The sequence below is a fragment of the Dromiciops gliroides genome, chromosome 6 (assembly GCF_019393635.1).
Source record: "Dromiciops gliroides isolate mDroGli1 chromosome 6, mDroGli1.pri, whole genome shotgun sequence".
Taxonomy (NCBI): domain Eukaryota; kingdom Metazoa; phylum Chordata; class Mammalia; order Microbiotheria; family Microbiotheriidae; genus Dromiciops; species Dromiciops gliroides.
Genome location: NC_057866.1, coordinates 244,212,142 through 244,236,175, shown reverse-complemented (window position 1 = coordinate 244,236,175; position 24,034 = coordinate 244,212,142). Strand labels below are relative to the sequence as shown.

General features: G+C 41.4%; 1 protein-coding gene across 1 annotated transcript in view; it reads right to left on the bottom strand.

Moving 5' to 3' along the window:
- LOC122732260 (microsomal triglyceride transfer protein) overlaps positions 1 to 24,034 on the bottom strand; it is a 70,189-nt gene that overhangs the window by 27,527 nt on the left and 18,628 nt on the right. The window contains 7 exon segments of the mRNA XM_043972345.1: positions 2,266 to 2,373; positions 7,030 to 7,198; positions 10,450 to 10,607; positions 12,832 to 12,982; positions 16,532 to 16,671; positions 16,997 to 17,113; positions 22,071 to 22,178. Coding sequence (XP_043828280.1) covers positions 2,266 to 2,373; positions 7,030 to 7,198; positions 10,450 to 10,607; positions 12,832 to 12,982; positions 16,532 to 16,671; positions 16,997 to 17,113; positions 22,071 to 22,178 — 951 coding nt within the window.

The window sequence follows — 24,034 nt, the reverse complement described above, 5'->3', positions numbered from 1 at the left end:
CTCTGCCAGTGCAGGTCGAGGATGTCCCAGAGGCGCCTTCTCTGCAGCTAAAAGCCTCAGAGAGCTGCCCAGGGCACTGAAAGGTGCCACAGTGGCTCGGGGCAGAACTTGAAGCCAGGTCTCTGGCTCCAGGGGTGGCTCTCTAGGGCTCTCTGCCTTTCTCAGCCATCACTAGATGACATTAGAAGATAAGCAAAAGGCCAATGGGATTGGGATTCCAATTTGAGGGACCTTTAACTCTCCTTGCAGTTAAAGCAGCACCTGTGTACATGTTTCTGAGCCCTCTCTGTTTCAAACCCCACTAGTCTGGCTGTTAATGGCACCCCTCAGTAAGTGAAACCTTGTAGTGATGTCTGTCTCAGAGGGAACGGACAGAACAGTTGAAACTGGCTTTGAAATTTTAACGTGGGCAGGGGAGGGGGAAAGCATATATTTTTATGAGCTCAACATCTGCAGAGCAGAAAGAACAGCTTTGTTTGATGTTGATCAATCTGGCCTTTCTTCTTTTCAGTCATCCCTGACAGGAAGCTGCATGTGTGTGTGTTTTCTTAACAGAACACAGAGATTTGAATATAAAAGTGCATCATAAAAAACGAGAACAGAAGACAGTATCTTGTTTGCTCTACTTGCTATTGCTACGTGGAGAATTCTTTTTTTGTTGTTTGTTTTTGTTTTTGCGGGGCAATGGGGGTTAAGCGACTCGCCCAGGGTCACACAGCTAGTAAGTGCCAAGTGTCTGAGACCGGATTTGAACTCAGGTACTCCTGAATCCAGGGCTGGTGCCTTACCCATTGCGCCACCTAGCTGCCCCTGTGGAGAATTCTTAATGAAGGGATAGGAGAGCTTGTAAAAGAGGATAGAGAACATTTTAGAATACGGAGAATTTATAAAAATTTTTGCATCCACAAAATTGATGTGGCAAGGATAAGAAGGACTGGCAACTTGGGGGAGGGGCGGTGGCGGGGAATCTTTGTATTACTAATAAAAGTCTGATATCCCAGAGGTAGAGAACTGACATAAACATATGAGAGCGAGCACCATCTCCCAATGTATCACTAATAATCAGAAAAATGCAAATTAAAACAACTCCAAGGTTCCACCTCACACCCAGCAAATTGTCAAAAATGAAAAAAAAAAGATGGAAACAGTGTTGGAAGACTGTGAAAAGATTTGTATAGTCATATGTCATAGGTAGAGCTATGAATTATTCCAAACATTCTGGGAAACTATTTGTAATTATGTATAAAAGTCACTGAACTGTTCATAGTCCCTGATCCTACAACTGGGCATATATCATAAGGACAACAAAGACAGAAAGAAAAATTCTAGATGTAATTAAATATTCATAGCAAACTTGTTGTATTAACAAAAAAACCTAGAAGTCAGGTCCCCGTTAATTGGGGCATGGCTGAACAATTGTATATAAATGAAGCAGAATATTATTAGACCAAAATAAAAACTGAATATGAGGAATTCAGATACACAGGACTGAGAAAAGAAGATGCACAATGACAAAAACCCAAACACCATCTAAGTGTCCTGACTAATTTTAGCTCTTGAGAAAAGGAAATGAACCTTCTCCTTTTATTGGACCAGTGCGGATGCACATGGGGAGATTAGGCTATCAGACAACTGCACTGTCATTTAGTTTTGCTTAACTGTGTTTTTTCCTTTGTTAGAAGGAAAAGTCCACTAGCTAGGCAAGTGCATGTGGGGGTGGGGGAGAGATGTGCCATCCTGAGAAACAATTATGATTTAAAAACAAGAGGAAGGGGCAGCTAGGTGGTACAGTGGATATAGCACCGGCCCTGGAGTCAGGAGGACCTGAGTTCAAATTCGGCCTCAGACACTTGATATTTACTACCTGTGTGACCTTGGGCAAGTCACTTAACCCCAACTGCCTCACAAAAACAAAACAAAACAAAAAAACCCAGAGGAAATCAGCAAAACTTTAATTTAAAAAAATGAACATGCAGAAAAGAGGCAGATTTCTCAAGCAAATGGAGAGGCTTTTATCATATGAAACCAAAATGCACACATCAAAGATGCATACAACTTCTAAGTCATTAGAAGTAACTAAATAAAAGGTTTCCATTGTGGAAACTGAATTTCTAGTGGATTGACATCTGTCCTCAAGGGTTCTCATGAAGCCTTATCTATATTCAAGAACAAATCCGTACTTAAGGCCCTACAATGTTAGGCACATAGCACTTGCTGGATGACTGACAGATTGTAAAAGAAATCAGCAAAATGACTGTCACTTACTGGGGCTTTGCAGGCTTCATTCTGACACAATTTCCTGATAAGTGCGCCAATGACGATAACGACCGTTTCTCTAATGTCATTGCTTCCAATAGGACTCTTGAATGTCTTCTGTTAGCCGAATGGAAATAGGTGTTACTGATACATTTACATTTTTCTGCATTATATCAATACATAGAGAAATATATATATATGTATATATGTACACATATATACACACACATACTGTCCAAATAAAATGTTTTTATCCTCCCCAAATACTCAGTTTCAGAGTTTAATACCCCTACACATTTTCCAGAGCCATAACCAGGGTGGGGGCAGCTGGTGCTTTGTTCAGGGCCCCACAGTTTGGAAGGCACTGATGATAGATAATCCCTTGAATTTCTTCAGGAGGTAGAAATAGATGAGATTAGCACCTAGTTAGAAAAACTGGTTAAAACACATCAATTCCAGATGATACCTATTTTCCTTCCTGTGGTGGCCCACCAAGTTGAACCTCTTCCTGGCCCAACACTTCCCTGTTTACTCAAACAGTAATAGCAAATGTCCTCAGGTCTCTCTGTCTCTCCCAATGAGCTAGCATCCCAGGACCTCTCCCCTCCAGGAGGCCTTAGGTCCCAAGGTACATGCTATTTCCCCAAGGTCTCTCTTTTCCCCAATCTAATCTGTTTTTATCTGAAAATGGGCAGAAGCAAGAGAATGTTGTATAGAGTAACAGCAATATTGTTCTAAGAACAACTGTGAATGACTGTCATTTTGAGTATTATAAATACTCACATCAACTACAAAGGGCCTATGAAGAAAGATGCTATCTGTCTCCAGAGAAATAACTGATAAATACAAGTATGTGTAGTATTTTATATATATATATATATATGTGTGTGTGTGTGTGTATCTATATGCATACGTATATATGTGTGTGTGTATATAGGTGTTTATGTGTACACACACACATACATACATACATACATATATACCTGTACATACATATGTATATGTATAAAAGAAAACTTGGAAGCACAGAAAAGCAGGGTAGCTTTGGAAACAATGTATAGTACTTATTACATAGTTTTGCAACAAAAAAAGTAAACTAAAATACTCAATCTTCATTTTATATTCATATTGAATCTTCTTTTTGTATTGTGCTGTATACGTGGAAATTTTTTTGTCTTTTTATATTTGAATTCAAAATGAATAAAAAATTAAGAGAACCCCCCAAATTTTTTTTAAAAAGTTTATCTGAAGACACCTTTTAGCTGATACATGAAAGAACACATTTTGTGGTCTTGCCCTGGGCACCAGAATCACTAGTTATGGCCCTGAAATTTACCATACACCTTTGAATTGAAGAGATATGAGATAATCTGATTTATCTGACAGTACCATTTTCAGGAACACAAGGGCCATGCATGTTCCCTAATGAAGAACTCAATTTTTCTATTGTGAACTGAGATGATTTTATTAAATTAAGTCTATCTCTTCTCCTTAATTGTGCCATTTAGGGTGGTCACTGAAGGAATTCTATAGTCTCTGAATAACCGAAATTGAATGGTGATCAAGGAAATGTTGCATATTACATTGCAAACCAGAAATTAGGAAGGAGCAGAACAAAAGATGTCACCAAAGAAATGCATGAGTGATTCAGTAAATAGGCTGGCCATGTGGTAAGAGAAAGAGATAAGCCTGGGTGCTCTGCTAGAAGCAGAGAAGCTCCTAACCCTTCCCTACCACCAGCACAACACCCTGTTCCCAGCACATTAAGTGAGTCTTCTTGGGGCAAACTGGTGGGAGAATAGGGACAACATCTGTGCCGGATGGGCAGCCACAGCTGGGTTGAGAGCTGCTTTAAAATAAGGGGTTTGGGGCATCTAGGTACAGCAGTAGATAGAGTGCTGGATCTGGAGCCAGGAAGATCTGTGGTCAAATCCAGCCTCACACACATACTAGCTGTATGACCTCGGGGCAAGTCACTCAGCCTCTGCCTCTGTTTTCTCATATGTAAAATGAAGGTAATAATAGCACCTATCCTCCAGGTTGTGTTGATATGAGGATCAAGTGAGATAATATTTGTAAAGTACCTAGCATAGCAGAAGCTATAAAAATGGCATTATTGTTATTATCATTAATTATTACCCTGAAGTCCGTGAACTTATTTTTTTCAATAATTGTATTTCCACACAATTGGTTTCCTTTGTAATCCTATATATTTTATTCTATGCATGTAAAAGCATTATTCTAAGAGGGGATCCTTGAACCAGTTCAAGATGGGAGTGATGTTCAGGTATTTTCCTCACAAATTTCCCTTCATTATGTAAACTCTTCCATATATACCACAATTATATGAGGTAATTTTCCAATTCTCCTTCCCTTTCCCCCCACCCCCCTCTCCCAGTACATCCCCTCTTCTCAACTTTCCATTCCTTCTTCTTGGAAATCATCCCACTAACACAATACTAACACACCCCAAGCCCTCTGTCTAATCAGACTCCTCCAAGGCATCCCCCAGAGATAATAAATTTCTGAGGGGTCACAGGTATCCTCTCCTCACATACGAATGAAAAGTTTAACCGTGTTTGGTTCCTTGTGATCTCTCTCTCATGTTTACCTTTTCATGTTCTTCTTAAGTCCTGTGTCTGAATGTTAAATTTTCTACAACTCTGGTCTTTTCATCAGAAATACTGAAAAGGGCTCTACTTCATCAACTTGCTCCAATTTTCTTCCCCCGTATGATTGTACTCAGTTTTGCTGGATAGGTTATTCTTGGCTGTAATCCTAAATCCTTTGCCTTCTAGAAGATCATACTCCAAGTCCTCTGTTTCTTTATCCTGATGGTTGCTAAATCCTCTGTGATTCTGACTGTGGTTCTACAATACTTGGATTCTTTCTTTCTTGCCACTTCCAGTATTTTCTCCTTGATTTGGGAGTTCTAGATTTGGGCTATAATATTCCTGAGAGTGTTCATATTGAGTTTTTTTAGGAAGTGACTGGTTAAATCTTTTGATTTCTTCTGTATCTTTATCTAAAATATCTGAGCAGTTTTCCTGGCCATGGCTATCAGGAAGTCCAGTGATTCTTAAATGATCTTTCCTCAATCTATTTTCCAGATCAGTTGTTTTTCTGTGGAATATTTCACACTTATACTTTTTCAGTCTTTTGACCTTGTTTTATTTTTTCTTGATATCTCATATTTTAATTTTAAAATAATTCCATTTTTTCAGTAAGGTTTTGTACCTCTTTTGTTATAAGTGTATTTTTTTTTTGGCAAGGCAATTGGGGTTAAGTGACTTGCCTGGGGTCACACAGCTAGTAAGTGTTAAGTGTCTGAGACCAGATTTGAACTCAGGTCCTCCTGACTCTGAGGATGGGGCTCTATCCACTGTGCCACCTAGCTGCCCCTACAAGCATAATTTTTAAGGAGTTCTTTTCTTTAGTAATGTTTTAAACTGCTTTTACAAAAATGTTAATTTTCTTTTCATAACTTTATTGCACAACTCTCATTCAACTTTCTACTTTTCCCCCTAAAATCAGTTTTTTTGCTCTTTTTAAAAAAAACTCTTCTAAGAATTCTTGTTGGGCTTATGGTCAACTTGCACTTTTCTTTGAGGCTTTGTAGATATTTTAAAATCATTGTCTTCTGTGTTCGTGTCACTAGCTTCCCTGTCATCATAGTAAATCTTTATGGTCAGGCTCTTTTTTTTATTTGTTTGTTCACTCTTCCAGCCTGGTCCTTGACTGGGCTTTATGTTAATGTTGGGCTTTGCTCCCTTCTGGGAGAAATGTTTGGCCTGAGCATCTGTCTTTTTATTTGCTTCTGCTATTTTCACAGCTCAATCTGGGGTCCTGCAAGTTTTTGATGCGTCTAAAGTAATGTAATCTGGGGAGAGATTTATTCGCTGCCCTCCCAGTATGAGCTCTGCAAGCTCCTAGCCCAGCTTTGGACCCGCCGGGTTGTATGTGGTTGAGTTTCAGCAGGCTGTTGCTGGACTCAGTCATTGTTAGCTTACTGGAAAATTCTATAGGTTCAGAGACACTGAACTTCTTGATTCTCCTTTGATCTGGGTTTCCTGCCATAGTTATTCCACTGAAGGCTTATGTACAAGGCTAATGGTTAGAATTGAGTCTCCACTCTGCTCTTGGGCTCAGTATCGCAAGCTAAGTTTCCTTGATCTGTACTAGCACCTTTCATCTGTGACTACTCCTCTCAGCAATGGGTGACAGAACTGCCATTTGGTAGCCACTTGTTCCTGTTCCCAGTGTTGGTCCAGGGATTCTCTGAGATCTCTCTCTGCTCTTGTGGAAAAATTAATCACTATGATTTTTTTTCTTGGCTTTCCCCTTAAGGACTTGGGCTGTTGTACTTTCTGGGTCCTTGTGGAGCTGTGTTGGGTTAGCTGGGCCATCCTGACTCTACCTCCGGGGGCATGTCAAACCTAGCTCCTCTCCTCACTTAACCCCTTAGAGCCCCATAGGGCAAATCTCTAAGACACAAATTGCTGAGAAGGTGCTGACCTGAACTCATAGCGGGGGAGTTTCCTCACCCAAAAGCCCTTGTGGACCTGAAATCACAGAGCCAGTCCCTAAGCCTATGAAACAGTCCAGGGAAGTTTTCATGAGAAGGTAGAACAATCTGAGGCATTATCACAGCATTTCACACGATCCTTACAGCAATTCAGGCCAAATTTTACTCTTCAATATTTGTATTACTCCTGTTCATTGTACTTCATTGTCCCCTCTCCCCAGAAATCCCCACTGTCCTTTTGCACTTACGAGCAGAGCTTTTAGCAGAGCCTCGTTGGGGTGGGAGGCGAAACCGCAGGCATAAAGGAACCTCTCCTGCAGAAGAATGTCGCTTTCACTTTTGAAATTCAAAAACTCCAGGACGGCCTCCAAAGAATCCGGGGTCTGAGCAGATGTTACAGCGTCTATCAGTTGGGGTCTGTAAGAGAAAACCGCTCTCTGTATTTGTATCCCCAGTGCCTAGCTCAGGGAGGGCCAGCCATGGCGTGGCTGAATGACAGTCATGAATGTTAGCCTTCATTGTGAACACTCAAGAAAGTGTTTAAAAGTCTGGCTACAAACAGACTTTGAATTTTGTCTTTCCAGGGAACCAAGAGATGCCACAAAGGAAAGAACCCAATTTCACTTTTTTCTACCAACACTATTACGTGTTGTCTTTGCTAGAAAGTTTTAGTCATGGCCTTTATTCTATTGCTTGGTTGTCTGCTTCATGGATTATTCATAAGCAAATTTCTTAATCCCAGGACATTTCCTCCTTTCTTGGTGGCCGTTCCTTTCCTCCTTATTCTGAAAAAAGATGCCATCGTTAGAAGAATGAAAACTAATATTAAATATTAAACTGAAGCTAAATGTAATTAGAAAAAGTAAATTCTTTGAAAAACAAATCACCAAATTAATTCCAGTGCTAGAGAAATGGATTAAGATCAAGATGAGGCAATTAGGTGGTATAATTATAACTCCTGACTTGGAGTCAGGAAGATGGTATTTGAATCCTGTCAGTCCCTTACTAGCTTAAACTTCTCTCAGCCTCAGTTTCCTCATTTGTAAAATGGGGATAATCATAGCACCTACTTAACAGGGTTGATGTGAGGATTAAATGCGATGAAATGAAGTGCTCTGTAAACCTTAAAGTACATTATAAGTACACGCTATTTTAGTAAGAGAAACACATGTAAAGCACTTTGCCAGCCTTAAAGCACTATATAAATGTTGGCCATTATTATCATTATTAAGGATTATCTGCACTCCCATATTACACCGTTACAAATGCACGGAATGCTGACAACTGCAAGCTGATACTCTCAGCCCGGCTCACTGCCTTTTCAAATAACCAAGTGTCCGTGCCTCAGATGCCTAAAGAGTGAAACGAGTCTGTACATATGGAAGTTGAAAGAGAAGAAAAAGTCCATAGGATTCAGAGGGAGTTAGTATTCACTTCACCATTGACTATTGTTATGAGCCCATCACAGCATATGGGTATATTCTAGCACTGAATGCAGTATGTGGCCTATAGGAGGCTCTTCATAAATGCCTGTTGACTTGACTCATATATATACGCACACACATATTTTTTTTCTTGCAGGGCAATGGGGGTTAAGTGACTTGCCCAGGGTTACACAGCTACTAGGTGTCAAGTGTCTGCAGCTGCATTTGAACTTAGGTCCTCCTGAATCCAGGGCTGGTGCTTTATCCACTGCACCACCTAGCTGCCCCTTGACTCCAATATATTGAGGACCTGGGATATGGGGATGTCCCTCAGTATGGGTGGTATGGCCCAGGCCCCAAATTTCTGCAGTGGTATAGTTAAGTAGATGTACTTAACCCTCATCACTATATCAAGAAACATTCACATAATGTGCATTCTTAGTGTGTGTGTGTGTGTGTATATATGCATGTATGTTTGTATAATACCAAGCATCTACAAAAGGCTTTGATGTTTTCAAAGTGCTTTCACACACTGTGATTCCTCACGAGGATCTCCTAGGAAGAGCGGGGAGGGACAGTGATCCTCATTTCTCACAGAGTTAAATGATTTGGTCATAGTCACGTGACTAGTAAGGGACAGAGCTATGACACTTTTCAGTTTAATCTGCATTATCACCATTTTCTCCATCATTCCCACAAAATCGATCAGGCCCTGTTGTTTTGTCACTTTTCAAAACTGAACAACAGACTCTGCTGGTCCGAGAGGTTCCAGTGCCTGGAGCAGAGCCCCAAGGCTACCTGACCCCTAGGACTCAGCTCCTTTTACTCAGTAGATGCATGTGGGGCATGTGCAGAGTGACCTGTGCAATCCCATAGCACAATGCTGTAGAAGCATACTCTAGAGAATAGGAAAAGCTACTGCTTAGCACAGGGCCTGGCCCATGGTGGGCACCTGTCTGACTGACGCTGAATCAATACAAACATACGTCACTGCTCGGTCAAGCTGGCAGAGTGCTTTGGCCTTAACAATCCTCTGAAGCAGGGGTGGTGAGTGGCACTGCTGTCATGATGTAGAGAGGACACTGAGGACCAAAGACATTAAGGAACTTGGCCAAGGTCACGCAGCTGGTTACTGGACAGGGGATGGATTCAGTTAAGATTTGGTGCGTGGGAAGGGACCAGGCCATGGTCTCCACATTAAATCCCTAAAAGCTGTGTGCTGGGGGGCAGCTAGGTGGCGCAGTGGATAAAGCACCGGCCCTGGATTCAGGAGTTCCTGAGTTCAAATCCGGCCTCAGACACTTGACACTTACTGGCTGTGTGACCCTGGGCAAGTCACTTAACCCCATTGCCCCATTAAAAAAAAAAAAAAAAAAAAAAAAAAGCTGTGTGCTGGGCTCATTCAACTATGCTGCATTCTCTCTAGGGTTCAGCGTCGTCCTCCATGCCTTCTCTCCCCAGAAGTGCCTTCACCTCCTTTGGCCCTCTCCCCCTGGACCGTCCCAGCAGCCAAAGGTGAGATCCTCCAGGAACCTGCATTTTAAGGAAGGGCCCAAGCACTGCCCCTGCTTCTGACTTCCCAGAAGTCCTCTCCAAGGCCCCTCGAGGGGACCTCTCCCTCGCCACCTCAACAACTTTTTTATATTTTGTCTTCTCCCCTTAGAATATGAGCTCCTTGAGGACAGGTACTATTTCATGTCTGTCTTTGTATCAACAGAACCTGCTGGAACATTGAAAGTACTTCTTATATTCCTACAGACTAATCATTTCATTTGTGTCTTGAATTACGTTACATTTCTCAAATGAAGTCTCCTTTTTCTCCCATTAAGTCTTAAATCCTTTAAAATATAAATAGAGTTTATGTAAGGCTTCAAGCATAGCGTATCACTCCCAGCTATCCATCAATCATCATTTATTAAGCGCCTCCTATGTGCTGGGTACTGGGCTAAGCCCTCTGCTGGCTTCCCCACGCACAAGAGCAGGCCCAATCTTTGCCCTTATAGAGTCCAGAGTGTTTCTCATCAAGATTTCATTGCTATTAAGCACATGGAATCTTTTTCTGGTCAAGTGATTCTATGTTTTTGCCTTGTGGTATAAAGTTGTGCCAAAAGTGCCAAACAGTCAATTCTATTAGCTTTGTCTCAGTTCAATTTTCTTTCCAACAATCATCCAAGTAAATGGCTTCTGTGCCAGTTTCATTTCTGACCTTAGGAAAACACCGTGGGATGGGCTCCCGAGACTTACAGGATTTCTTTGTTCTCGCTTCTGAGAATCTGAAGAAGCTCCTCTCTCCCAGCTGCCCGGAAGCGATGGATGAGGCCTAAGAAGCTTTTGGCCGACTCGGCTTTGGCCAGGTTGTCTGGCTGCAGTTGTTTTCTTCTGCTCTGCCAGAACTCAGAAAGCTGAAAAACACGACAACCATTCATACCCAGCGTCTTCGGGGGGATGTCTCAGTCTCAGAATCATTTACAAAGGGCTGATTATTCTTCCCTAGAATAGATCCTATTTTATGTCTTTCAAGTAATATAAGCCAACGCTTCTTAAACTGCGGGTCATGATCCCATGGGAGGTCATGTAACTGACTGTGGGGGGCACAGGAATATTTGGCCACAGCAAAAGGTTATATATCCCTGTTTTATATAACTATATCCCAGGGGTTGGGTAAAAATTTCTCAGGCAAAAATGGGTCACAAATGGAAAAAGTTTAAGAAGCCTTGATCTAGGTGTTAGCATTGTGTCAACACCCCACAATACAATTTTGTCCATGGTTATGGTGGCCATATACATTGGGTTGTCTTATCTCCTTATTAGGTCATGGGAATGATCCTGTTTAGCTGGTATCATTGAACCTAATAGACCTAATGCAGTGGTCACTCACTTATGAGGTGTGGGCTTTACCATTGAAGCAGGAAAATGGTAGAATTTACATTAATTCCCAGATGATCTGAGAGGAAAAAAAAATCAAAATATTTTTGGTTTTCTGAATTAACAGTTTCCACAACTTAAGAAATGACCTGATGTTTTTAAAGCATGGAGTAGGAAGATGGTGGGAGAAGTATATTTATTGTAAATTCTACTTTTTCATTTTTGATTGGGAAAAATTGATTTTTCATTCCTTTAAAAAATAAGATTAACTAATATTTTGTCTGTTCCATTATTTAAAAAAACCTAGCTTGTAGTTTTATCATTTTAATAGATTTTTAGCCTTTTTTTGATTTTCAGAACTGCTATATTTTTTTGTCTGCCTAATTCACTGCTCTGTTCTTAAAAGATTAAATGTTCTTCTAAAATATAATTTTGGCTGTATCCTTAAAGAGTTTTTTTTTGTCCCTTTATTGTCATTTTATTTGAAGAAATTACTTTTTCTTCAACAACATGTCTGTAAAGGTAAGATCATAGCTTGTATCAATAACAAATAGGCCTTGGAGTAAGTAGTAAAATGTCTTTAGAGGCACAAGAATCACAGACAGACGGGTCAAGGAAACTTGGGCGCACCCCTGGGATTGTCTATGTGTTACTGAACAGCTAAAGAAGTACGGGATACCAGAAATCAGCCTGCGAGTAGAGCTCTAGCTGAGACCCCTGACAAGCACAGCGGCCAGGCGGGGAAGGAAAAGCCTCGTCCAAGTTGTCTCTCCCTTCCCCACTTTTATTCTACTCATCTTCACACTGATGTCTTGGCACAGGATGTCCGGCATCCCTGGATGGACTGGTAGGTCTTCATCACCAGAAGCCATGGCCAGACTGGGCTCCTGACTATACAAGGGGCCCCCAAAAGAGACCCCACCCCACCTACGGGGAATCTCTTGAGGAGCTCATGAAAGGGAAAAAGACTTCTAGCAATGCATCCTTTTGTTCCATGTGAAGTCTAAGCCCAAGAATGTTTTTCCCTGAATTCTGTACATACCGGAGAGAAAGTTTGTCAGAGATATTTTGTACCAACTCATCTTGTACCATCTTAGTAAATACCCCTTCTCAAAACTACTAACTAAATGGATTCTCGATTGATCATCTGGGCAGCTTGAACCAATGACATCCTAAAGTTACCTCTGACCCCTCAGGGTTACCTGTAGAACCCTCAAGGGGAAATGCAGCCAAGCCATGGTGACCCAGCTCATCTGAGAATTGGGATGAGGATGCCTCAGAGCTTACATGAGCTACCTGTTCTATACGATTAAATGATTTGGTCTCTTTTAAGTCTGAATCTTTCTTCAAATATATCAATTACGATTTTATTGTGTTTGGTAAATGAAGGATTATATAATATTCTGCTTTTCAGCATTTCTTTATTCAGTTTTTATGTTCTCGCACATGACTGACCTTTCTCCAAGGTGACTTTGCACAGCTGATCTAAGGCTTTTGCAAATGAGAACCCTCACGCCGCGCCCCCCCCCCCAATGTTTCCATGTTATGACTCAGATCGTATGATGTTCGATTCTGTGCCTTTGTTCTAGTTCTCTACAAGGAAGCAATCACATTGTTCCCCATTGTTCCTTTATGACTTTTAGTAGACAAAAGGCCCTAGATTATTGTCTGTCCTACAGAACCTTTGGAAGCATTAGTGACTAGAAGCTAAGTGAGTGGCTGTCGGTTCCCCAAAGCAGCAGAAGGGCTTTGAGAACTTACCGAAGGGCACCGCTTGCACTCGCTCTGGAAGAGCTGCCCGACCAGGGGGATGGAGACGTATTTTGAATCCACAGCCTTAACCACAGCAGCGACCTTTTTCCCGGCCATCAGTTTTGGGCCTGCTGCTGTCGTCTTCAGCTCCAGTTTCTGCCTGTAGGACAACCAAGGAAAAGGCCCTGTGGTTGGCACTCATATCCAATCAAGTAGTAAGGGACTTGGTCAAATAATGCAAGGGAAACAGTCAACATTCATTCAGTCGTTGAGATTTCTCCTTTCTTAACTAAATTCTAATAATGCTCTGCTGTCCTCTATGACCCGGTATCATGGGAACTACTACTGACCCCAAACAATCTAAAAATCAAAATAACATGTATAAAGATGGTGGAGGAAAGGCAAGTGAGCTCCTGAACTCATGACACGATCGCTCCAAAAAATATCCAAATAAGGTCATAGGAAAATGCCCGGAGCAGCAAAACTCACAGAAGAATGTGCTGAAATCATCTTCTAACCAAGAACAGCTTGGAAGGTCCGAAGGAGGGAGCTGCTGTGCTGATACAGGAGTCAAGCCCAACCCCACAGTCACCCTGACACAGATCCAGTCCCAGGAAGGCCTCACTAGAGAAGGAGATCCCCAGAGCCTCTGAATCAGCTGAAGCACCAGTGTCGTCTGGAACTAAGCTCACACACAGTCTGGTGAGATGGCTGAGCCCTGGGCAGGGGGGAGACTACAAGGGTCTATGCTGGTACTAAGGCAGAACTTGGATTTTACACCCCTACTGAGAAGCAGGTGGCAGGCTCGAGTAGAAGTGGCCCAAGTGGGGGAGGGGCACAGGCTCGTCGGAGCTAACAACCACAACACCCAAAGCTGGTTCATTGGCAAGCTGGTCTGCGGTCACCTAGGACCAGGAAACAGGCCAGGTGAGGGAAGAACCTGATCTTCCTTAAATCATACCACCTGGGACTTCTGAAGCTTGGGATACTGCAGCCTGGAAACAGTGCCCCACTTTAAGGAGATAAAAGTCTAGTAAAAGAAAGGCAAGATGAGCAGACAGAGAAAGGCGAGGACCATAGAAAGTTTCTTCAGTAACAAGGAAGACCAAGGGGCACCCTCAGAGGAAGATGTCAACATCAGGGTCCCTATATCTAAAGCTTCCAAGAAAAATAAGAATTGGTCTCAGGCCATAGAGGTGCTCAAAAAGGGCTCTGAAGATAAAATTAGAGAGGTAGAGGAAAAAATGGACAGAGAAATGAGGGTGATGCAGGAAAGACATGAGAAAAAAGTCAACAGCTTGAAAAGTCAAATGGAAAAGGAGGTACAAAAGCTCTCTGATGAAAATAATTGCCTAAGAATTAGGATTGAACCAATGGAAGCCAGTGACTTTATGAGAAACCAAGACACAATAAAGCAAATCCAAATGAATAAAAAAATAGAGGGCAACGTGAAATATCTGCTGGGAAAAACTGCCGACCTGGAAAATAGGTCCAGGAGAGATCATATGAAAATTATTGGTCTACCTGAAAACCATGATCAAGGAAAGAGCTTAGACACCATCTTCCAAGATATTCTCAGGGAAAATTGCACTGAAATTCTAGAAAAAGAAGCTAAAATAGAAATTGAAAGAATACAGAAAGAGATCCCCAAAAGAAAACTCCTAGGAATATTATAGCCAAATTCCAGAGCTCTCAGGTCAAGGAGAAAATATTGCAAGCTGCCAAAAAGAAAGAATTCAAGTACTGTGGAGCCCCAGTCAGGATAGCACAAGATCTAGCAGCTTCTACATTAAAAGACCGGAGGGCATGCAATATGATATTCCAAAGGGCAAAGGAAATGAGATTACAACCAAGAATCACCTACCCAGCAAAACTCAGCATTATCTTTCAGCAGAAAAAATGGGACTTTAATGAAAAAGAAGACTTTCAGATATTTGTGATGAAAAGACCTGAACTGAATAGCAAATTTGACTTTCAAATACAAGACCCTAGAGAACCATAAAAAAAAATTGGAGCTGGGGGACATACCTGGGGTCGTACAGTGGGCAACTGTCTTGTGTCTGAGGCCAGGTTTTGGCTGGGATCCCCCTGGGTCCAGGGGTGGTGATTTGTCCACTGTGTCACTTAGCTAGATGATAACATCTTTAGGGTTTAATTGAGGGGTGAAGGGAATTCATTAGGGGAGGGGGAAGGGCAGAAGCAAAATCCTACATGAAAGTAACAGGAAAAGGCTTATGGAGTGGGGGAAGAGATGGGAGAGGAGCAGGGCAGTAAATGAATTTTATACTCATCAGAAAAGGCTCAAAGATCTTAAACTCATCAGAGCTGCCTCAAGGAGGGACTAACAGACACACCCAAGTGGGTGGAGTAATCTATTTAATCTGGGCAGTAAATGAGCCTAACACTCATCAAAATTGGCTCAAAGACCTCAATCTCCTTAGAATTGGCTCAAGGAGGGAATAATGTACACACTCAATTGGGTGGAGTAATCTATCTAACCCTGCAGGAAAATAGGAGGGGAAAGGGATAAAGAGAGAGGGGCAAAAGAAGGAAGGGCAGAGTGGGGGAGGGGATAGACAGAAGCAAATCCCTTTTGAAGAGTGATAGGAGGAAAGAAGATGGATAATAGAATAAATATCCTGGGGAAGGGAATAGGATGGAAGGGAAACAGTTAACAATAGTAATCATGAAAAAGAGAGAAGGGGGGAAAATTGTACAAAAAATATTTATAGAAACTCTTGGTGGAGGCTAAGAATTGAGAATCAGGGGAATGTCCATCAATTGAGGAATGATGGAAAAAGCTGTGTTATATGATTGTAGTGGAATGGACTTGTGCTACAAGAAATGACAAACAGGATGATCCCCAAAAAACCTGGAAAGACTAATGAACATTGATATATAATGAAGTGAGCAGAGCTGAGAGGACATTGTGCGTAGTGACAGCAGTATTGTTCAATGAGTAATTGTGAATGACTTAACTACTCTCAGCAGTGCAATGATCCAAGACAATCCCAAGGAACTAATGAGGAAGCTTACTATGCACCCCTATAGAAAGAACTGATAAAAAGAACACTTGTGGATTGTACATATATAACCTGGTTGCAATCTTGTGGAGGAGGGAGGAAAGGGAGGGAAGGAGGGAGAAAAATTTGGAACTCTAAATCTTATGAAAATGAATGTTTAAAACTACCCTTACATGTAAATGGAAAATAAAATAAATGTTCGTTGAAAGAAAAAAAAGAAAAACGTATAAATTTAGGTTTGTCATACTATAACTAATGTACACCAGACAGTGTAGATCATTTGCCATGTTTCCTTCAGAAAGAATTTCTTCTCTTCCTTTCTTTTCTTCTGTACCTAAGACTTCACAGACAGGAAACTCCCCGGAGAGAACCTTCCTCAACCAATCAGAGCAGCATCTTCCGTGCCAAGGAGGGAGCTGCCCAGCATGGTGAAGTTAAAGGATGCGTCCATGGTCACACAACCAGTGGGTCAGAGGGAGGACCTGAGCTGGAGCCTCCCGATTCCAGTATGATACTCCCTCATAATCATGTGACAGGTAAGTATGAGGGTTTGTCTTTTAGCTTTTACTTTAACAATTTGTGCCAGCCAGAGAAATGAACTAAAGAGAACCATAGTTACATTTTTCTCCAAATTAAGGAACAGCAAAGAAAGTGTAAACTTCGGAATACACGCTTCTTTAGCTCACCGAGATACAATTTTGCCTGTAGCCATCCTCTGGAAATTGAGACCAAAAGCTCGGGTCTCTTCTGCCAGGACTGCTGTGACAAAGCTGTCTTCTATCTTGTAAGTGGTCATGGACACTGTTTTGGAGCTGATCCCTAAAACCTGGGGGGACGGGGAAGGAGGAGAGAAAACCAGGATTCAGCTGTTGATTTCTGGATCCGGTTAAGAAAAAACAGTAGCCGTCTACATGGTTTGTGGGGAGGGCCTTTCGGCTTCCCATCTGCACTGGAGTCTCTGCCTGATGACCCCATGTACACTTCCACAGCTTGTTCTCTACCCCCCCCCCCTCTTTTCATACTCATTCCGCCAAATCCAGTGAGACTATAAAGAGCTCAGCCCGGAGCCTGGCCCAGAGGAGGTGCTCAGTAAATTCTTAGACTGTTCCCATTTCTTTCAGACACTCTGGATTAAGAGGGGTGGGTTATACCTTGTTCTGGGTGGCAAACCCAGGCCTGTCGATTTTGCAGGTATCCAGGGCCTTAATTTTGGTCACTTTATCATGATGGGCCTGATAGGTCACTTTGCAATTCCCAGAAATGTCCACCTAAAATTGAAAAAAAAAAAAGAGGAAACCTCATTTGGAATGAACTCATTTATTACTTGATTTGAAGAGAAGGGCCTTGAGAAAGGTCACCCCAACTTACTACGAGGCCATTGCATTTTTCTCTAGGTCATTTGGAGTGAGAAAAGGGAATGAAAGTGTGCATTTCTTCTAGCACATGGCTATTTTTCCACGCTTTCCTGTTGAATCCTCGACCCTGACAAGAAAGTCCGGAATAACAAAAAGTGTTCCTACCCCTTGATACCTGACAATAACAGGACTTAGGAAAATGGGCTGGCCACGGGCGAGATGTTGCCTTCCTGTCAACGTCTGAGACCTGAGGTTGCTAGAAGGCATGGGAATACAAGCCCAAAGGGCTCCTTTGCTAGATTTCAATGATGGTCCCAAAGCTTTTTGTATTTGTTTGAACCTCGACTTATACCTGGGCTCTATGGACCCTAACTAGCTTGGGCCGTCTGGACTTTTTTTCTCTTGGCCACCTTCCTAATATCTCTCTTTGCCTGATTCTATTTTTCCCCTGTGTAATGGATCTATCTGAAATGTGGGTCAGTCTGAAGGCCAGATGAGGCTCTAGTACTTCTAGGTACTAACTTTGGAAAACCCACTTGATCCCCTGCCTGTTTCCTCAATTGGAACATGAACCTGGAGCTCCAACCCTGGCTTTGTCACCTGTTCTCTGCGTGACCTTGGACAGGTCACGTCACCTCTCTGGGCCTCGGCTTGCTCAGGTGTAAAACGAGTTGTATCTAATGACCCCTAAAGACCCATCCAGTTCTAGAGCTGTGACCCTATGGAAACTTGAAGGTTTTTCCAGCTCTAAAGTTCTGGACTCTTTAAGTCCCCTCAATCTACACTTAGCTCCAGGGTAGCTGACCAAGGCTCTTGGCTCTTTCCTTGCATTACCCATACTGTTGTCTTTTTAATGATAGACACTTGTATTTCTATCAGAATTAAGTTATGGCACCTAATTAACTTCATGTAGTACTTCTTTCCCCTGAATTTTTTTTACTGGGCTAAAGCAGTCCTAATCAAGGGTCTGTCTGTCTGACTGCCTTTGCTGAATGTCTATAGATCACCACAGGGATGCTGTTGTGTCAAAAGAAAAGAATCAAGGAATAGTTTCAGAGAAACCTTAGAAAACACATATGGACTGATACAGAGTCAAGTGAGCAGAACCAGGAGAACAATGGATACAATATCAACAACTGTTAAAGACTTTTGGAGGTAATTGTGGCAGAAGCAGCGGCAGCTTTGGGAGTTCTCAGCCCAGAGACTGTAAGGGGGTTGGACAATGGGTCAGAAAGGGCTTTCAGAGGAAGCTCCGCTAGCACTGGTGCTAAGTGGCAAGTCTCTTGCCTATAAGCACCTGAGTCACAGTTCTAGGGTGGGGAGGAGCACTTGTGATTGGTCACAAGGGAGCAGGGGCCCTGCTCACAGTTTCAAGGAAGTGATGAGCCCTAGAACTTGTGGCTGCAGGACAGCAGGAGCCCTTCTTGGTTACAGACCAGAGCACAAACCAGTGACCGTATCTCTTCCCAGATCACACCACCTTGAAAGCACTGAAAACTTGCATATCCCCAGAACTAACTCTGAAAACAGCTGCATGAAAAAGCCTGAAGCTTGGGACAGTGCCTTCCCACCCCCAGGTGAGTAGAGTCCAATTTTAACATTAATTTTAAAGTCAAGAAATAGGCTGCAAAAATAAGCAAATGACAACAACAACAAAAAAGAACTTGACTATAAAAAGCACTGTGGTGGCAAGAAAGACCAAAACACAAACTCAGAAGAATACAGCAATGTGAAAACAATTACAAATAAAGCCTTAAAGGAAAAAACTGCTAACTGGACACAAGCCCAACAAGAATTCCTAGGACAGTTAAAGAAAGAGATAAGAATGGGAAAGGAGAAAACAGGAAAAGAAATGAGAGTGATAAAAAAAAATTATGAAAACAGAACTAACAGTTTGATAAAAAGAGGCACAAACATACTGAGGAAAATAATACCTTAAAAAGTAGTCAAATTAGGGGCAGCTAATAGAGCACTGGCAGTGGATAGAGCACCGACCCTGGAGTCAGGAGGACCTGAGTTCAAATCCGGCCTCAGACACTTAACACTTACTAGCTGTGTGACCCTGGGCAAGTCACTTAACCCCAATTGCCTCACTAAAAAAAAAAAAAAAAAGTAGTCAAATTTAAAAAGAAGTATGAAACAATTCCTTAAAAATTAGAATTGGGTAAATGGAAGCTAATGAGCTCATGAGATATCAAACAATAAAAAAGTCAAAAGAGTGAAAAATAGAAGAAAATGTGAAATGTCACATTGGAAAAACAACTGACCTAAAAAACAGATTAAAAAAACAGATCAAGGAAAGATAATTTAAGAATTATTTGACTATCTAAAAGCCATTATAAAAAACAATCTAGACATCATATTTCAAGAAATTATCAAGGAAAACTGTCCTGATATCCTAGAACTGGAAGGTAAAATGGAAATCAAAAGAAGTGACTGATCATTTCCTAAAAGAAATCCCCAAATGAAAACTTCTAGTAATATTATGGCCAAATTTCAGAGCTCTCAAGTCAAGGAAAAAATACTGTAAGCAACCAGAAAAATACACAATTCAAATATTACGGAAGTCACAGTCAGGATCGCATAAGATTTAGCAGCTTCCACATTAAAGGAGCAAAGGGTTTGAAATATGATATTCTGAAAGGCAAAGGAGCCAGGATTACAACCCAAAAAACCTACCCAGCAAAACTGGGTATTATACTTCAGTGCAAAAAAATGGATATTTAATGAAATAGAGCACTTTCAAGTACTCTTGATAAACAGACCAGAGCTGAACAGAACATCTGACACTCAAATAGAAGATTTAAGAGAAGTTTAAAAAGGTAAACATGAAAGAGAAATCATAAGGGACTCATTAAAGTTAATCTGTTTACATTCTTATATGCTTCCTGCAATTCCTAAGATCTTTATCATCATTAGGGCAGTTAGAAGGAATCTACATAGACAGACAGCATGGGTGCGAGTCATTATGTTGAAATGATCTGAAAAACAATTAAGGGATGAGAAAGAGGGATGTACTGGAAGAAGGTGGAAGGGAGAAGTAAATGGGGAGAATTTTCTCACATAAAAAAGGTTCACAAGGAAGAGCTTTTACAGTGGAGGAGGGAAATAAAGGGGGGTGGTGGCAGAAAATGCTTGACCCTCACTCTTATTGAAATTGATTTAAAGAGGAAAGAGAATGCACGCACACACACAGAGTTGGGTATAGAACTCTTGTCTTACCCAATACAGAAACAGGAGGGGAAGGGAATAAGAAAAGGGGGAGATAGTAAAAGGGATGGTAAATTAAGGGAAGCAGTAATGAGAAGCAAAACAGACTTTTGGGAAGAGACAGGATAAAAAGAGAGAAGGATAGAAGAAAATGAGATAGCAGAAAATACAGTTAGTAATCATAACTGTGATTGTGAGTAGAATGAGCTCACCCATAAAACAGAAGCAGATAGAAAAATGGATTAGAAACTAGAATCTAACAATATGTTGTTTAAAAGACACACTTGAAACAGAAAGACACACAGAGTTAAAATAAGGTACTGGAGCAGAATCAATTACACTTCCCCTGGAGTAAAAAGGACAGGCCTAGCGATCATGATTTCAGACAAAGCAAAAACAAAAACAAACTTAATTAAGAGATAATCAGGAAAACTACATTTTGCTAAAAGGTAATATAGATAATGAAATTTCCAAATATATAGGAAATTGAGTCAAATTTATAAAAATAAGAGCTATTCCCCAACTGATAGACAAAGGATATGAATAGGAAGTTTTCAGAAGAAGAAATCAAAGCTGTCTATAATCATATGAAAAAATGCTCTAAATCACTAATGTTTAGAGAAATGCAAATAAAGATAACTTCGAAGTACCTCACACCTATCAGAAATGACAATTGCTGGAGGGGATGAGGGAAAATAGATACACTAATAAACAGTGGCAGGGCAGTAAACATGTACAACCATTCTGGAGGACAATTTGGAACTATGCCCAAAGGGCCATAAAACTGTACACATCCTTTGATCCAATTAGGTCCAAAGAGATCAAAGAAAAGCACCTATATGTACAAAAGTTCATAGCAGTTCTTTTTTGTGATGGCAAAGAAATGGACAAGGGGATGCTCATTAGTTGGGGAATGGCTGAACAGATGTGGCATAGGATTGTGATGGAGTACTATTGTGTTATAAAAATAGCAAGGAGGATGGTTTCAGACAATACATGGGAAGACTTATATGAACTGATGCAGTGCATTGTATACAGTAACAGCAATATTGTAATGATAATCAACTGTGAAAGACTTAGCTGCTCTGAAAGGACTCATGTTGAAAAAAATTATATCCTCCTCTGAGTGTAATTCAGAGTATAATTGTTTTACTTTCTTTATTTTTCTTCCCTTTCTTGTGATATGGCTAAAATGGAAACATGTTTTGCATGATTTCATGTGCTTAATTGATGTCATATTGCTTGCCTTTTCAGTGGGTGAGGGAGGGGTAGGAGGGAGGGAGAGTATTTAGAACTCAAATTTTTTAAAAAAATGCTAAAAATAAAAGATTTTAAAACTCTGATCAGTGCAATGACAAAATCTCAGAGGACTGATGATGAAGCATGTTACCCACCTCCTAAGGGAGAGATGACGGATTTAAGAAGGAGAATGAGGCCTACATTTTTGGATGTGGCTAATGGGGGAATCTGTTTAGTTGACAATGCATATTTATTACAAGAGTTTTGTTTTTGTTTCGTTTTGATGGGATGAAATGGTAGGGAGCCTGTTCATTGAAAAGTATTTTTTTAATTAAATTGTACTCCAGGGCACCAGTTTCAGTTTTTCTTTGAGTGAATGAGAAGTTATAGCTGTTCCGTGATATCCCTCTATAGCTCATACCTCATTGGTAGTTCCAGAGGTTAGCTGCATCTGAAATAGGCTGGCCAGCCCTCTCTTGAGATTCTGTACACCCACTGGTTCACTTGGATATGAGTAGTAGTCTGTAACCTGGGGTAGAAAAAATCCAAAAGAAAGACAAGCATTATCAATCAGATCTCATTAAATCAATGGCAGAGGGAGCCAGATTCTTCCCCTTAATATTTGTTATTCTTGTACCAAGCCTTTAGCTTTTTGGTGAAGAGGAGCTACTTTTCATTCCATAGAAAGCTTGAGTTCAGAAGGATGATGGGAACGGGAAATGCTGAAAGCAAAATCCCTTAGTAGAGAGAAGACAAGAACATTTGCTGGTAGTACCCCCTTCCTGCTACAAATCCCAGACATGCTCAAGGTGGCTAGCTAGAAGGTCAATCTTTGAGACCCAGCAGTTGATCCCAATCTATTGTTTGGGGACCTATAACAATCCCACCGCACTAAATTAAGAAGTTCCAGGGAAGCTCAAAACTCCTGAGTCAAGCAGTAACAGCCGAATATTTCCCACTGGCAGAGCATGTGAATATTAACTAACCATCAATTCCCCAGCAAAGCCTCCCCTCACTTGCCCTCACTAGAATCAGTCTCAGTTCCCACAATGCCTGGTGCTTGACATTGATAAGATCCCTATAAAAAGCCATCAGATTTCACTGGTCTTGGTGTTCCATTTCCAAGGGCCCTCGCAGTTGTGCCTAGTCTCACCTTCCTTGACTGCGCTTTATCAATAAAGCCGACTTGCTAGACTGTCATGCGGTGAGCTCCAAAGTGCATCCTAGGTATAGGTTTGCCAAAGGCAAATGCACTGTTAGGGAAAGGATGGAACAAGGCTCACACATTCCTTTAGAAAAGCCACCTTATTTTATTTAGTGGTATTCATACTGAAATGCCTTTACCTTCCACATCCTTTTCTCCCTAAGAGAACTGGGGCTTCACAAAGTGAAGGAGGAAGCTGAGCAATCATCCGAAGAATTGAGTGAACACACACTCACAACTAACAGAAGTAAGTTACAGTTTTGCTCGGGAGCAGATGGTCACCTCAAAGGTTTCCTTCTCTTTGACTATGCAGACCCAAGCTTAGTCACTGCACTAGGTCAGGCTAGTATTTGGCTCAGTTAAAAGGGAATTGGAACAATGACCTCAGTGTCTGAAAATGCACGGTATCGTATTCTCAAACAAACCACTGGCAATCTATCAGCCCCAAACATGAGTTTCTAGCGGGTTATATGATAAACAAGGTCTCTCTCCATTTTTCAACAGCATGACTGGCATGCAGTCATATTTCTCAAGCCAAGGGTAGGTCAGGACGATTTCCAGGACTAAAGTGAATCCAAGGTCTACTACTACTGCACCTGTGTTAGGAAACAGACCGTGATTGATTTCTCACATGATGGAGCACAGATTACCACTGACCATGAGATCACCAGCCTGGCCTATTTCCTAGATGTTTCAAAGGGCAAGTGTTGGGATCTGGTAGAAGAAAATCCTGGAGTGTTATCATTATATAGCACAACCTTCCAACCTACCAAACATGCCTTATATTTTTATGTCGTTAACCTTACATCAGTCGTAGCCTGGCTCTCTGGTTCAACCTTTGGAGAACAAACGTTTGCTGACTCTAAGGCAAATTATCCATATATTCTGAGGGACCCTAGAGTGTGTTAAGATACCCATACATCTTTCAGATGATGAAATTGAGGCCCAGAGAGGTTAAGGGCTTCCTCAGGTGGTAAGGAGCAGAGGTAGGATTTGAATCCTGGTCCTCTGAGTTCAAAGTCAGTGCTTTTCCTCCCAGTTCATGGACAAGCAGGCAGCTATCAGTCACCAGGCAACATCACTATAGTAGGATAAAGGTCACTGTTTCACAACAGGATCATACTCTGTCCATGGATGAACCTAGAGTGGTCATCCGAAGACACTGCCCCGAGTCTTTAGAC